General features: G+C 39.3%; 1 protein-coding gene across 7 annotated transcripts in view; it reads left to right on the top strand.

Annotated features, from left to right (window-relative positions):
• The window catches only part of Tmem135 (transmembrane protein 135), a 280,538-nt gene that overhangs the window by 112,030 nt on the left and 155,795 nt on the right, over positions 1 to 12,713 (top strand). For 2 of the 7 annotated variants that reach the window (NM_001013896.1, XM_087656428.1), the window contains 1 exon segment: positions 10,664 to 10,697. The exons of 2 other annotated variants lie outside the window; for them this stretch is intronic. In NM_001013896.1, the coding sequence (NP_001013918.1) occupies positions 10,664 to 10,697 (34 nt within the window). 7 annotated transcript variants of the gene reach the window in all.

Genomic DNA, 12,713 nt, shown 5'->3' with positions numbered 1-12,713 from the left:
GAGTGTTCTGAGTTTGAGGCCAGCCTGGTCTTCGTAGTGAATTTCGGGTCAGCCAGGGCAACATTGTAAGTCCATGTCTACAATAAACAAAGAAACAAACAAATGTTTAATTCCCTTTAGCTTGAGTTCTGCGTTGTATATATCACAATCAGAATTCCTTTTAGATTTGCTTAGTATGTCTTAACATTTTGAAAACAATTTAAAAATATTTGTATTTTAATCAACATGTAAATGTATATTATTTTAATTAAATGTAATTTAACTAAATATAATTAAGTTGTATTTAGTTTATATGTATATTTACATTGATGTCGTTTCTTGATATCACTATCATGTTTGCTTATTAATTCTGCATATCATCGTCGTCAGTGCACTACTGCTTGACCTGTCTGCTCCCGTTGTCTAATGAGACTTGTGTAGGCTCAGCAGTATAGGGCTGCTTCAGCCCTCTGCCCTGCCTTCCTCATTGCATCTGCTGGGAGAGTACAGAGTGAAACTGGGAAGGGGCATTGCTGTTAGCTCCCTGGAGAACTCAGTGTTCCTATTTTAACTGCACTCATATGTATATGTGTGCAGCTCTGAGCAGCTTGTCCTCAGGAGTTGACTTGTTTAACCCCCATTACTGCTGTCTTTACACAAAAGGATTTCATTACCACAAAGGTTGCCTGCCCTCTAGGGACGGGTAATCTGGTTTGCACTCGCATATGTCCTGTTGAGGACTTGAACAGTTACAGCAGTGGCTTTTTCTTTTCCTTTTAAACTAAGCAGCAGGCTGTTGATCCACCCAAGATTCAATCCTTTTCTATTGCTTAGTTTTCCATTATAGAAATATACTGGTGTGTATTCATGATTTATTTATTCTGTTGTTATTTTATCCATGAACATGGTGGTACTTTCCATTTATTTTGATATTTTTAAAATTTCATCAGCTTTTGTCATTTGCAAGATGTAGCTTTCATACTGTTTCAGTACAATTATAGTGTTACTATTATAAATTTTATTCAGCCTTTTAAAAGAATAGCGATTTTAAGTATATTCATAAATTTGTTCAACCAAGAATTTAATTTTCGCCTGCAGTGAAGCCACTTTAGTAAGTCATACCCGTTCCTCACATGATCAGTCCTAGTCAGTCACCAATCAGTTTCATAGCTCCATCTTCCTCTGCGCGTCACCTTAGTGGGATCACACAGTATCCGGCCACTGCGAGTGATCCTGTTTGCTCAGCTGACGGCTTGAAGGTCATGACGTCATCATGTGCGTCTCTGCTTCTCTGTTCATTGCTCCCAGAAAGCCCAGCTCTGGAGCTTTAGACCCTCTAGGCTCCCAGTTGTGAACGATGCTGCCCTAGTGTGTGTGTATTGCGATGTGGACTTGGAATGTGCACTTCGCTGGGGAATGAACCTAACTGTAGAATTGTTGGCGTACCCTGGCAGCCATGTTTAACCTTTTGAGGAACTGTTGTTCATTAAAGTGGCTACTTGGTTCACACCAGCAGTGTAGAGGGCTTTTTCAGAGCAGAAGGCAGTGTGATCTTGATTTGCATTCTTCAGATGGCTAGTGATACCGGACATCTTTTACTTTATATCTTCTATAAAGAAATGCCATTTTCTTATTATTTACATTTTAGTTATTGAGTGTGACTGTTTTTAGATATTCTGAATGTACATCTCTTGTGTCTGGAATTTACAAATATTCAAACATGTTCTGTGCATGCATCTCACCATTCTCTTGGTTATGTCTTTCAGAATACAAAAATACATTGATTAAAGCCAGTTTGTTTTGTCTTGTCTTGTCATTAATTCTTTTCTTTTCTTTCTCTTCCTCCCTCCCTCCCTCCCTCTCCCCCTCCCTCCCTCCCTCCCTAACCTCTTTGACAGAGTGTTCCTGTACAGGTCAGACAGACTTTGAATTTTGAACTGAATATCCAGGCTGGTCTTGAACTTATGATTCTCTTTCCTCAGTTTCCTGCGTGCAGAAAGTGCAGATATGCCTCATCATGCCTGTGTCTTTTAAATTAAACTTTTATTGATTTTGTTTTTGGTGTCAGGTTTGGGAAACATGAACAACCCAAAGATCACTCCTGTTTTCTTTAAAATCTTTATAGTTTTAGCTCTTATATTTCAGCCTTTTATCTATTTTGAGTTACTTTTTGTGTGTGATTGGAAGTAGCAGATATAATGTTTTATATTTTATATTCTGTATGCCTAATAATATTGCATGTAAATGCCATTTACCTTTTGTCCTAATCTTGACTCATGACTTTTCTGAACTCATTTGTTCTGGGAGCTGCTGGCACATTCCTTGGAAATTTCCACAGGAGATTTGTCAGCTGCCAGTGGGAAAGCTTTGCTCCTCCTCCCCTCTCCCAGTCCTGATCCTGGTGCTAGCAAATGGTACTCATTGTTTTACCATACACTGTGATACTGCAGCTGTAGTATACTTAAATGTGCGCCATCAGCTCTATAGCGTCCACACCTCATCCAATATGTTGAGAGAAACCTTATCGTGAACAGATAATAGTGTTCTTGCCATGTGCTTTTCTACGTCAATTCATATGTTCATGTGGCTTTTCTTTGGCTCATTTATAGTGGTTTTTAACCTATGAATGAGGTCAGGGTTTATAATTTTATATATAGCTGAATTTTTCAACCTTGGCAATATTGACAGGTTTTCTTACAGAAGATTCCTTTGGAAGGCTGTCTTATGCATGAGGTCACTCGTCCTATTGACTTTTCCTTCTTCCTTAGACAACTGGAACAGCTAAACATGTCTTTAGATGTTGCCAAATAGACACCTGGGACAATTAGTCTTTGAAAACTAATGATCAGTTTATGGTCAGATTCAGTGGTTGGAGTTTATTATTTGCTAAGAAAAGCATGAGAGTTCCAGCTGAGGTTGGAAATTGTCTACTTCTGTCTTTAAGTCAGTTTCTGCAATGGTTTTCTCCATACATCTTGTCGGTATGCTTTTTTCAGGATTGATATTGTCAGTGCCAGCTGTTTTCCTATAGCTCAGATAGTTTGCTTGTTCAGAAGTATCTTTTTACAGCATTACTAGTCAGGCTAGCATAGCCGCTGCTGCCCTCAAACACTGGCTGATATGTGGTATGTGTTTTTTAATTTAATTTTAAGCACCTGTGCCTTTGCGTTAAAAGTTTTTTTCTTTCAAATATCATGTAGCTGAATTATTAAACAGCGTTTCTACTACTATTAGACTATTTAGTCCATTAACATCTGGTTTATTAACTGTTGGGTTGGGTTAGATCTGCTATTTTCTTATTTTTAATTTTTGTGTTTTTTTCTTTATTCACATTATTAGACTTTATTTATTATAAATAAGTACACTGTAGCTGGTGTTTATAGACTATGGTCTATTTTAAATATTAGTTGAAGTAGGTTTTTTGTTTGTTTTTGCTTTAAAAGCAATAAAATAATTTATCTTTTTAAACCTGCTTTTGTTACTGGTAATTTTGCCAAGTCCCACTAAGGTCCTGTGGCATCAGGGCTTTCTTTCCCTTTGGCTTTCTTACTCATTAATGAAAGAATTTATGGACAGACTGCAAAGGAAGTTTGAAGACAATTTTTTTTTAAATTTAAAAGAAAAACCTCAGGTTAGGTAAGCTGTAAATCTCAGCAGCTACCGGGAGAGGAGGGATGGAGAAGAAGCAGAAGACCATGTAGGTTAGCTAAGTGGATCTGGAAGTCAGCCATGCAGCCAGCCAACTAGAGTCACAGGGAAGGAAGCAGAGCATAGAGAAAGTGGAAAGGCCCAAAGTATCAGAGAACGCATCCTTAGGTTCTAGCCAGCATCCAAAAGAAGACTAATGAGAAGAAGGACCCTATAAAATGAGCTAACCCCACAGAAGTAGGGACCGTGTTCTGGGGAGGAAATCCTTGGAAGGGAAAGTACATTAGCTCATTAAAAAAAAAAATGGAAATATGCCTTCTGTCTCTTTGACACATCTTAATGTGACACCCCCCCCCCCCCACTTCAGGGATGCTCTGCCTTCCTGAGAGGTGGCCTCTTATCTATGTCATTGTCCTGCCCAGTCATAAAGCTGGGTATCCATTCAGGCCAGAGATTTTACTTTTTTGTCCTGAAGGAAATAGTTATTCCTTAATGGGCTTTTAATTGCTACTATGAAATTACCATATGGTTGAAGAAGAAGGAGGAGGAGGGATAATAATAATAATAATAATAATAATAATAATAATAATAACAACAACAACAACAACAACAATAATAATAACAATAATAATAATAGTATATAACTTATTTCCTATTTTATGTGCATTGGTGTTTTTTGCTTGTTTGTATGTCTATGTGAGGGTGTTGGTTCCTGGAGTCAAAGATAGTTGTGAACTGCCATGTGGGTGCTGGGAATTGAACATGGGTCCTCTGGAAGAACAGTCAGTGCTTCTAAACAGTAAACTGTCTCTCCAGCCCCCATTTTTTTTTTTTTGCCTAGCGATCTCTCTCTCTCTCTCTCTCTCTCTCTCTCTCTCTCTCCCTCTCCCCCTCTCTCTCTCTGCCTGCCTATCTGTGTGTCAGTGTGTATTTACATCTTTGTGTGTACAACTTTAAAATCGAGGAATATATTTTGAGTAAATATATTTTTTTAATCTTTGTGTAAGTTACCTTTCTTTGAGTTCTATTTTAAAGAAATTGGTTCAGTGGTTGCATAAAATTCATTACTCACTTGTCCCTAAAATGTGGATTTTAGGTGTTACCAGTTTATATTAAAGGTTGTACTAAATATCAAGATCAAACTGAAGTTATACATATTTTAACGTCATTGATTTAGTACGAAAATGAAACATTATTGTTACTATTATGGGAGGAGTACAAACTTGTAACTGTGCTTTTAGTTCATAGAGAAACAAGAGTGTGCAGGTAGAAGCAGCGAGTGGGCAGCCAGAAATGTGATTAGATTTAGGGGGAAGGAAGTGGTGAAATAAAATTGGAAGTTTTTCTCTACACTGCCATAGAAAATCCCAGGAAAAAAGCTGTCTGGGGTGGAATCCTAGGAAAAGACTGTCATTTTCAGCTATCGTCAGAATATCTTTGAAAGAGTGGAAGAAATTGGGAAATAGGTTAGGCGGGAATAGTACTCACGTGTTTTATTTGTTGTTGTTTGTTTTGCTGTTTTTTGAAATAGTAATATTTGTAGTCTAGGTTTTTAAACTTGGAAAGGTTTATTGACAGTGAAAACTTTTCTCTAATGATGGAGTCATGTGCTGTTGAGCTGTGTGATAGCTTTAGTTTCTTTGAGATGAAAACATAGAAAGTGTTTTATCTGTTTTCTTTATGCATAGTAGATACTTATGACTGTGTCTTTATATTCTCCCATGTCTTCCCTTCTTTTTTCTCCCTGGTTCTTATCCATTTTACTCTGGCATCCCAGCCAGCCATCAGTTCACCAGTCCGCCCAGAGTTAAGAGCTCTTTGCCAATTAGTTCTACCAAGGGAAGGAGGGACACTGAGTTGAGCCCTAATCACATCACTGTGAGCTTCTAAGAGAGCTTTGAAGTTGTTTCCAGGGCTGCTTTAGAAACTTGTGCCACAAAGAATGGGGTTCATCTTGGCTCAGCTGGAAGCCTGGTAACACCTAGCTTACCCCCAGGAGGGCTGCTAAGAAGGAGATTTTCTCTCTGACTCTAGGAAGTGCCTCCTGGTCCAGAAAGAAGTTGATCTGATTGATTTTTTTTTTCCCTGTGGAATTTGCTTTGCTATTTAGTTTTATGTTGGATAAGTTAATACAGTATGCTTAAAAATGGATTAAATGAAGACTGCTGTTTTATTTTAAGCACATTTTTTGATTGAGTTATTAAGCAGTATAATAGTTAAGAAACATCTAAGCAGACAGAGCAAAGATAAAAGAAGGATGCAATATGCAAATCGAAGGGTCCTATGAGTTTGGTCTCTAGGTTCTTGAGATACTTGTATTTCCACAGCAAGGCTTTTCCACCGATCTCTGATGTGCTTGTCCTGTTCAGTGAATGATACATTCCTGTGACAGAATGGGACCCTGCACTTGTCCCTTAGACTGAGCGTTTGACTTGCATTCTTATATCTTAGAGGGGAAGCACTTTTACAAAGCTATACCTCACAGGGTTTTCTCAGGTAGTCAAGTAGCAGTCTTAATGCAAATAGACTTGCACTGTTTGGAAACTGTCCTTGTTTCTGTATTATCTCCTTTTCTCTTTGTGGGATACAGACATGCTTTATATATGTCTTTAATAATCACGTATGTATGTATTTATTATTGAGAAGTTAGATTGTTCTTGCTGGGTCCTCAGTGACCTCAGGAAATGTGGTATCCAGTTTCAATCAAAACCTAGGGGCTGGCTAAATCATATGTGCAGTAACGTTCAAAATGAAGCCCTGCTCTTCCCTCATTTATGTACTTTTTAATCTACTAGTGTTATATAAATCTAATTATTCTCTTTCCTTTAGGTGTGTTGATGCTGGGGTTGAAGGGTTTGTTGTAACAGTGATTTAGTGATTTAGTGTAGCTTCTAAAATTTTGTGTGGTAGCTTAAAAGACTTGAGAGAGAGAGAGAGAGAGAGAGAGAGAGAGAGAGAGAGAGAGAGAGAGAGAGAGAGAGAGAGAGAGACAGGCGCAGAGAGAGACAGACAGAGAGACAGAGAGAGAGAGAGAGAGAGAGAGACTATGACAGAGAGAAACAGAGACATTAAAAAAAACATTAGCGGGGTGAGTGGGAGGTGGGGGTCTATCGTCTTGGCTATAAGCTGTTGAGCCAAAGGTCTGAGGAGGCCCTCGAGGTTTTTGGGACATTGTCAGAAAGTCAGAAGGAATATGAGTTGAAATGAGGCACAGAGAACGAGCTGAACTGGCCAGTGATTGAATTTCTGTCCAGTATACAAGGTGACCTCAAGGAGGCATGTGTAGCCAATACAAAGGAAAGTTCGGAAGATTGAGATAGACCAGGAAACTAAGAGATCCAGATACTGCGCTGTGTGTAATAGGCTACGTCCTGCTGAGGAAGGAGACTTGGGTGATTCAAGCCTGTTGGACCTCAAGGTCAGTTACACTGTACTGATGGATGGTAAGAGCTATGACATCACAGAGTGGGCGGGACTCCAGCATGAAGCAACCTCTTGGATACCCGTGGAGTTCCACGTCACACCTCACTTGGCTCTTGGGTACTAGGTTCTGGTGGTGGGTAGAGGGCCACTCTTGAGCGTCCTGCAGGGTTTCTTGAGCTGGGGTCTTTCAAGTGCCTTGAGCCAGATGTAAGTGGGAACTTCTTTGCAGCTGCTTATTGTGGCCCCAGGGCCACTGCAACTCCCGAGCCCAGCACTTCAGGGGCACGCCAGAGGAAAGGATGGAGCAAAATGAGGTGGTGATACAGTTTTCTCCCTCAGATGATGTCAGGAGGAGCACAGTAGGGAGCTTGACTACCTGAGTTTTAAAGTATTTTAAAAAGGGAAAATTTAAAATTGTGCTGTTAGTACTAATAGGAAGCCCTGAGCTATCCTTCCTTGCCCTTGGCACCCAGGAGGTGGTATTGTCTTTTGACAACACCAGAGAAACGGGGTGGCCAAAGCAAAGCCTCTGGGGGTGCTGGACCTAGTCCTGTCAGTGGGAACTGTGGTTTCCCTGGTGTCTCTAAGCCTTTACTTTTCATTTACTGTCAGAGCAGATGGCATGTACCCCTTTAAACTGAGCATATCTTACTTTTTAACCCATTATAGGTGTCTCTACCTAATTTTGGAGATGCAGAATTCAGAGTAGAAACTAAAATTTTTCTCTGCTTTTCAACTTATAGGTAAATCAGAGTAGCTTCAAGTTTGTTATTGATGGTCCAAATGAATCATTTTTAAAAAGCCCTTGGGTGAAGGAGAAGGATAGAGGGGTTCCCAGAGACCCCCTTAGGGGCCAAGGGTTTATATTTAAGTTTGTTTATATTTGTATGTGTATATATCTGTGTAAAGCCCTGAGAATTATTTTTCTGTAAATTATAATTGACAGCTTGATAAAAGCAACCTTCTTGATTTTATCACGACAAACCGTAAAAAGATTGTGTGTGAGTATGTGTATGTGTGCACGCTAATGTGTTGAGGTTAGAGGACTGCATTCGTGGGTCAGTTCTCTCCTTCCTATGAGGGTCATGGGAATTGAACTCAGGTTGTCAGGATTGATTCCAGGAACCTCTACCTTATGAACCATCTCTCTGACCCACCAGTAATTCATATACATACACATATATACAAACACATGTACGTGTGTGTGTGTGTGTGTGTGTGTGTGTGTGTGTGTGTGTGTGTGTGTGTATGTGTGTGTATCTTATTTTGCTGAGGATCATTTGCAGCAGCTCAGGAGGTAACATCCCTGAGGTCATAGTGTATGGGAGTGCTGCTATCCCTACTTTTAGATTGACTAGTCACAGTTTACATATTGATGATGCAATTATAATCACATCATTTCTGCCCTTCTCTAACCCTTCCTATATACTCCCTCCACCCCCAATTTTTGGCCTCTTTTCCCTTAATTGTTAGTTACATACACAAACACACTAACCTGCTGAATTTGTTTAGCATTGCTTATATGTATGTAATTTTAAGGTTGATGGGTTGGTATTGGCTAACAAATTATGAACCCATTCCTGGTGAAGACTAATTCCCCCTCTGTTAACAGTTCTTATTTACCTATAGTTCTTTGTCTAGGGACGAGGTCATGTGAGAGTTACCCCTTCCTCCTTACTCTGTCTATTGACATTGGCCTTACTTGGGTCTTATTCAGTCTGCCATATTGTTGGGCTCTTATGGTTGAAATGTGTCTGTCATTCATGGTAGCCTTCCTGTTTCTCTGGCTTTTACAATCTTTCTGCCCTCTTTCCCCTGATATTCCTGAACTTTAGGGCAGGAATTGTGTTGTTAATATAGCCACTGGGGCTTAATACCATATCCTTTTTTCTCTGCATTTTGGCCAGTATTCTGTGATAGTCTCCATCCATCAGGATAGTAGTTCTTCGATGAGGGGTGAGAGCCATACTGGTCTTTGGGTATGAGAGAAAGTATTTACACAGTTAGGAGTTGTACTGGTTTAGTAATGTGGTTATAGTAAGTCCTCCCGTAAGATCCTTGACCTTACTAGCCCTGGGTAGTTGGCCAGGTTTCTAGTACCAGCAAGATTTCTTTCCTGTCAGCAGGCCTTAGGTCCAATTAGATCGATTACCACCAACATATAAATGGATAATTTACTGTCTTTAGATAATTTTATCTTAAACAAAAGGTGAACAGATATGGAATTCTGTTTTTTCATTTTAGTGATAAGGTACAGGGAATAAAAGTTGACTAGAACTATGGTTTCCTAAATCTATTCATAAGTTTTAAGCCATACTGCCTATGCGTAGCTTTGGAAATATTAGTCTTAGCTATTTTTAAATAATAAACAGTCAAGAATGTATATGGTTATGATATAATTACATCTATATTACATATATAATTGTATGTGTAATATTGATATTTAAGCCTGGCATGATATTTACATTAAGGTGATGGATATTAGCAACTTGTTTTGGATATGAAGTACTTTTCCTCTGGGTCCTGAAAGTGCTTGTCATTCAGATCTGAGTGAGATTTTGAATTTTCTGTTTATGATTTCACTCTTTCCCTGAACTCATATTAAGGCATGGGATCTTTTCTTTAGAGAATAGAATGTGTTTTTTTTTTTTATTTCTCAGATACACTAAAAGTAAGTTATTTAAAAGATGTCATTATCTTTGAGGCTTGACGTGAGGTCTCATTAAATGTGTTTGATAAAAATATTTCTTTTTCTGTAGCTGTATTGAGAGAACTTTTGTTTCCTTTTCACATGTCTACTTATTAATATGATAAATGGGAGAGTTTGTAACCAGTGACAAATGGATTGTAGTTTCTTATGAACAAATTGCTTAGTTACTTTTGTACGAAATAACAAGATAATCCGATGTTTTGATAAAATTATGTTTAGTCAGAATTGTTCTGGCCTTGACTTTTTTTTTTCCTTTTTTTTTTCTTTTCTTTTTTTTCGGAGCTGGGGATCGAACCCAGGGCCTTGTGCTTGCTAGGCAAGCGCTCTACCACTGAGCTAAATTCCCAACCCCCTGGCCTTGACTTTTTGCCAAGGAAATTCCTTAGCATTTCTTCTTACTGAATTATGGATCCTCCAGCACATCAGAATGTATAGCAAGTGTGTGTTGGAAGTGCCAGCTACTCTACAGGGCTGCATGAATTCAGACATTTGAGACCAGCCTGGCCAGTAGAGACTCCATCTCAAAAAGGGGGAAATATCTCTAATGTAGAATACAGAGATTTCAGTGGGTTTTCTAGTAACAAAGCGTATTAACTTAAAATATTTCATGACAATCAAGTAGAATCTTATTATGACATATTACTAGAATGACCTAGAGAATCAATGTAGGTACAACTCAGCATACTTAAAGGAGCGCTCAACACAATTTGCTTACTTTCTAATATATTAGTATTAGTGTGGTTTTAGACTCCTGATAAATTTTAACACAATTTGCTTACTTTCTAATATATTAGTATTAGTGTGGTTTTAGACTCCTGATAAATTTTTTGATAGATTTTTGATAATAAAATAATTAAAAGTCAGATCAAAGCTTAATCTTTCTTTTTTAAAAATTATTTACAGGAGAGGGCTGCTCACAATTTATATGGCCAACTTGGTAAGTAAAGGTTTTTTTCTTTTTTCTATATTAAAAAAAATTTCATAGACTTCTCTTTCTTTTCCTTTTTTTAAATGGAAGAAGGAAAAATTTGACTTTGAGCCATTTCCTGTATATTTCAATGGCTAGTGTTGAATGGCTGGGAGAACTTGATACCACTTCATTAGTTCCTGTCATAGCAACTTTTACTTATTTGAGAAGAGACCCAAGTCACTGCCATATGCCCTTTGGCATTCTTCTTTTCTAACTTTAGGTCTTTGATGGGTTACAAGTTTGTACCTGTATATTTAGCTCTCTCACCCTGTTTAATTCCGTACTCTGCCTGTGCTGTTGTTTGAATGGGAGAAATGAGTTAAGGATGAGTTGTCATGATAAACGTTTAACGTTAAAACCCGAGTGTGATAACATAATCATCTGAATTCCCACATCTGCAGGAATGACACCAATGCCACGTGGGATCATAGTGCACATATAATCCAGATGCTGCTATCATGTTCACCAATTAACCTTGTCATAACATTTTTCTTTTTCTTTAAATTAAATTATTTTATTTACTTACATTCCAAATGTTGCTCCCCCTTTCTGATCCACCCTCCCAGAGTTCTTCACCCCATCCCTTTTCCCCTTTGTCTGTGAAAGGATGCTCCCTGCCCCACCTGACACTCCCTCCCTCCCCCACCGCACCATCCCTCTTTCTGGGGCATGAATTTCTACAAGAGGATTAGGTACACATCCTCTCACCCAGAGGCTAGACAATGCAGTACTCTGCTAAATTAAGTGCCAGGGGCCTTGGACCAGCCCATATGCTCTTTGGTTGGCGGCTTAGTTTCTGGAAGCTGTGAGGGGTCTGGGTTAGTTAATATTATTGTTCTTCCTTTGCAGTTGTAATCCCCTTCAGCTTCTTCAGTCCTTCCCCTAACTTTTCCATAGGAGTTCCTTACCACAGTCCAATAGTTTGCTGTAAGTATCTGCATCTGTCAGTTTCGGCTGCTGGCAGAGCCTCTCAGAGGACAGCTATGCTAGGCTCCTGTCTGCAAGCACAAAACTGCATCAGGAATATTGTCAGGGTTTGGTGCCTGCCCATGAGATGGATCCCAAGTTGGGCCGGGATCTTTTCTTCAGTCTCTGCTCCATATTTGTCCCCACATTTCTTTAGACAGGAATAACTCTGGGTCAACAATTTTTAAGGTAGGTGGATGGCCCATCCCTCTACCGAGGGCCCTGTCTATCTGCTGGAGGTGGTCTCTTCAGGTTCCATCGCCCCACTGTTGGGCATTTTGGCTAAGGTCATCCCATTGAGTCCAGGGAACTTCTCATGCCTCAGGTCTCTGAGACTTTTTAGAGGTTCCTCCTCCAACCCTCACAGCTGTAAATTTCCATTCATTCTCTGGCTCTCTCCTGTCTTCCCCCATGCCTGATCCTGCCCCACTTTTCTGCTCCCCTCTACTCTCCCACCCAGGTTCCTCCCTCCCTTTGCCTCCCATGATTATTTTCTTCCTCCCTTCTAAGGGGATTGAAGCATCCTCATTTGAGCCTTTCTTCTTGTTAAACTTCATATGGTGTGTGAGTTTTATTATAAGTATTTTGTACCTTGTGGCTAATATGCACTGAGCAGTAAGTACATACCATGCATGGCCTTTTGGGTCTGGGTTACCTCTCTCAGGATGTATATTCTAGTTCTGTCCATTTGCCTGCAGAGTTCATGATGCCCTCGTTTTAATAGCTGAATAGTATTCCATTGCGTAAATGAACCATATTTTCTGTGTCCATTCTTTGGTTGAGGGTCATCTAGGTTATTTCCAGCTTCTGGCTATTACAAATGAGGCTGCTATGAACATAGTGGAGCATATATCCTTGTGGCATGGTGGGGCATCTTTTGGGTATATGCCCAAGAGTGGTATAGCTGGGTCTTCAGGCAGAACTAATTTTGTTGAGTATTCTTGCATTGATATTCACAAGTGAAATTGATCTGAAATTCTCAGTCTTTGTTGGGTCTTTGTGTGGTTTAGGTATCAG

Source organism: Rattus norvegicus, chromosome 1 (genome assembly GCF_021556685.1).
Source record: "Rattus norvegicus strain SHRSP/BbbUtx chromosome 1, alternate assembly SHRSP_T2T, whole genome shotgun sequence".
Taxonomy (NCBI): domain Eukaryota; kingdom Metazoa; phylum Chordata; class Mammalia; order Rodentia; family Muridae; genus Rattus; species Rattus norvegicus.
Note: the sequence above shows the minus strand (reverse complement) of the source record. Positions and strands in the feature narration are given on the sequence as shown.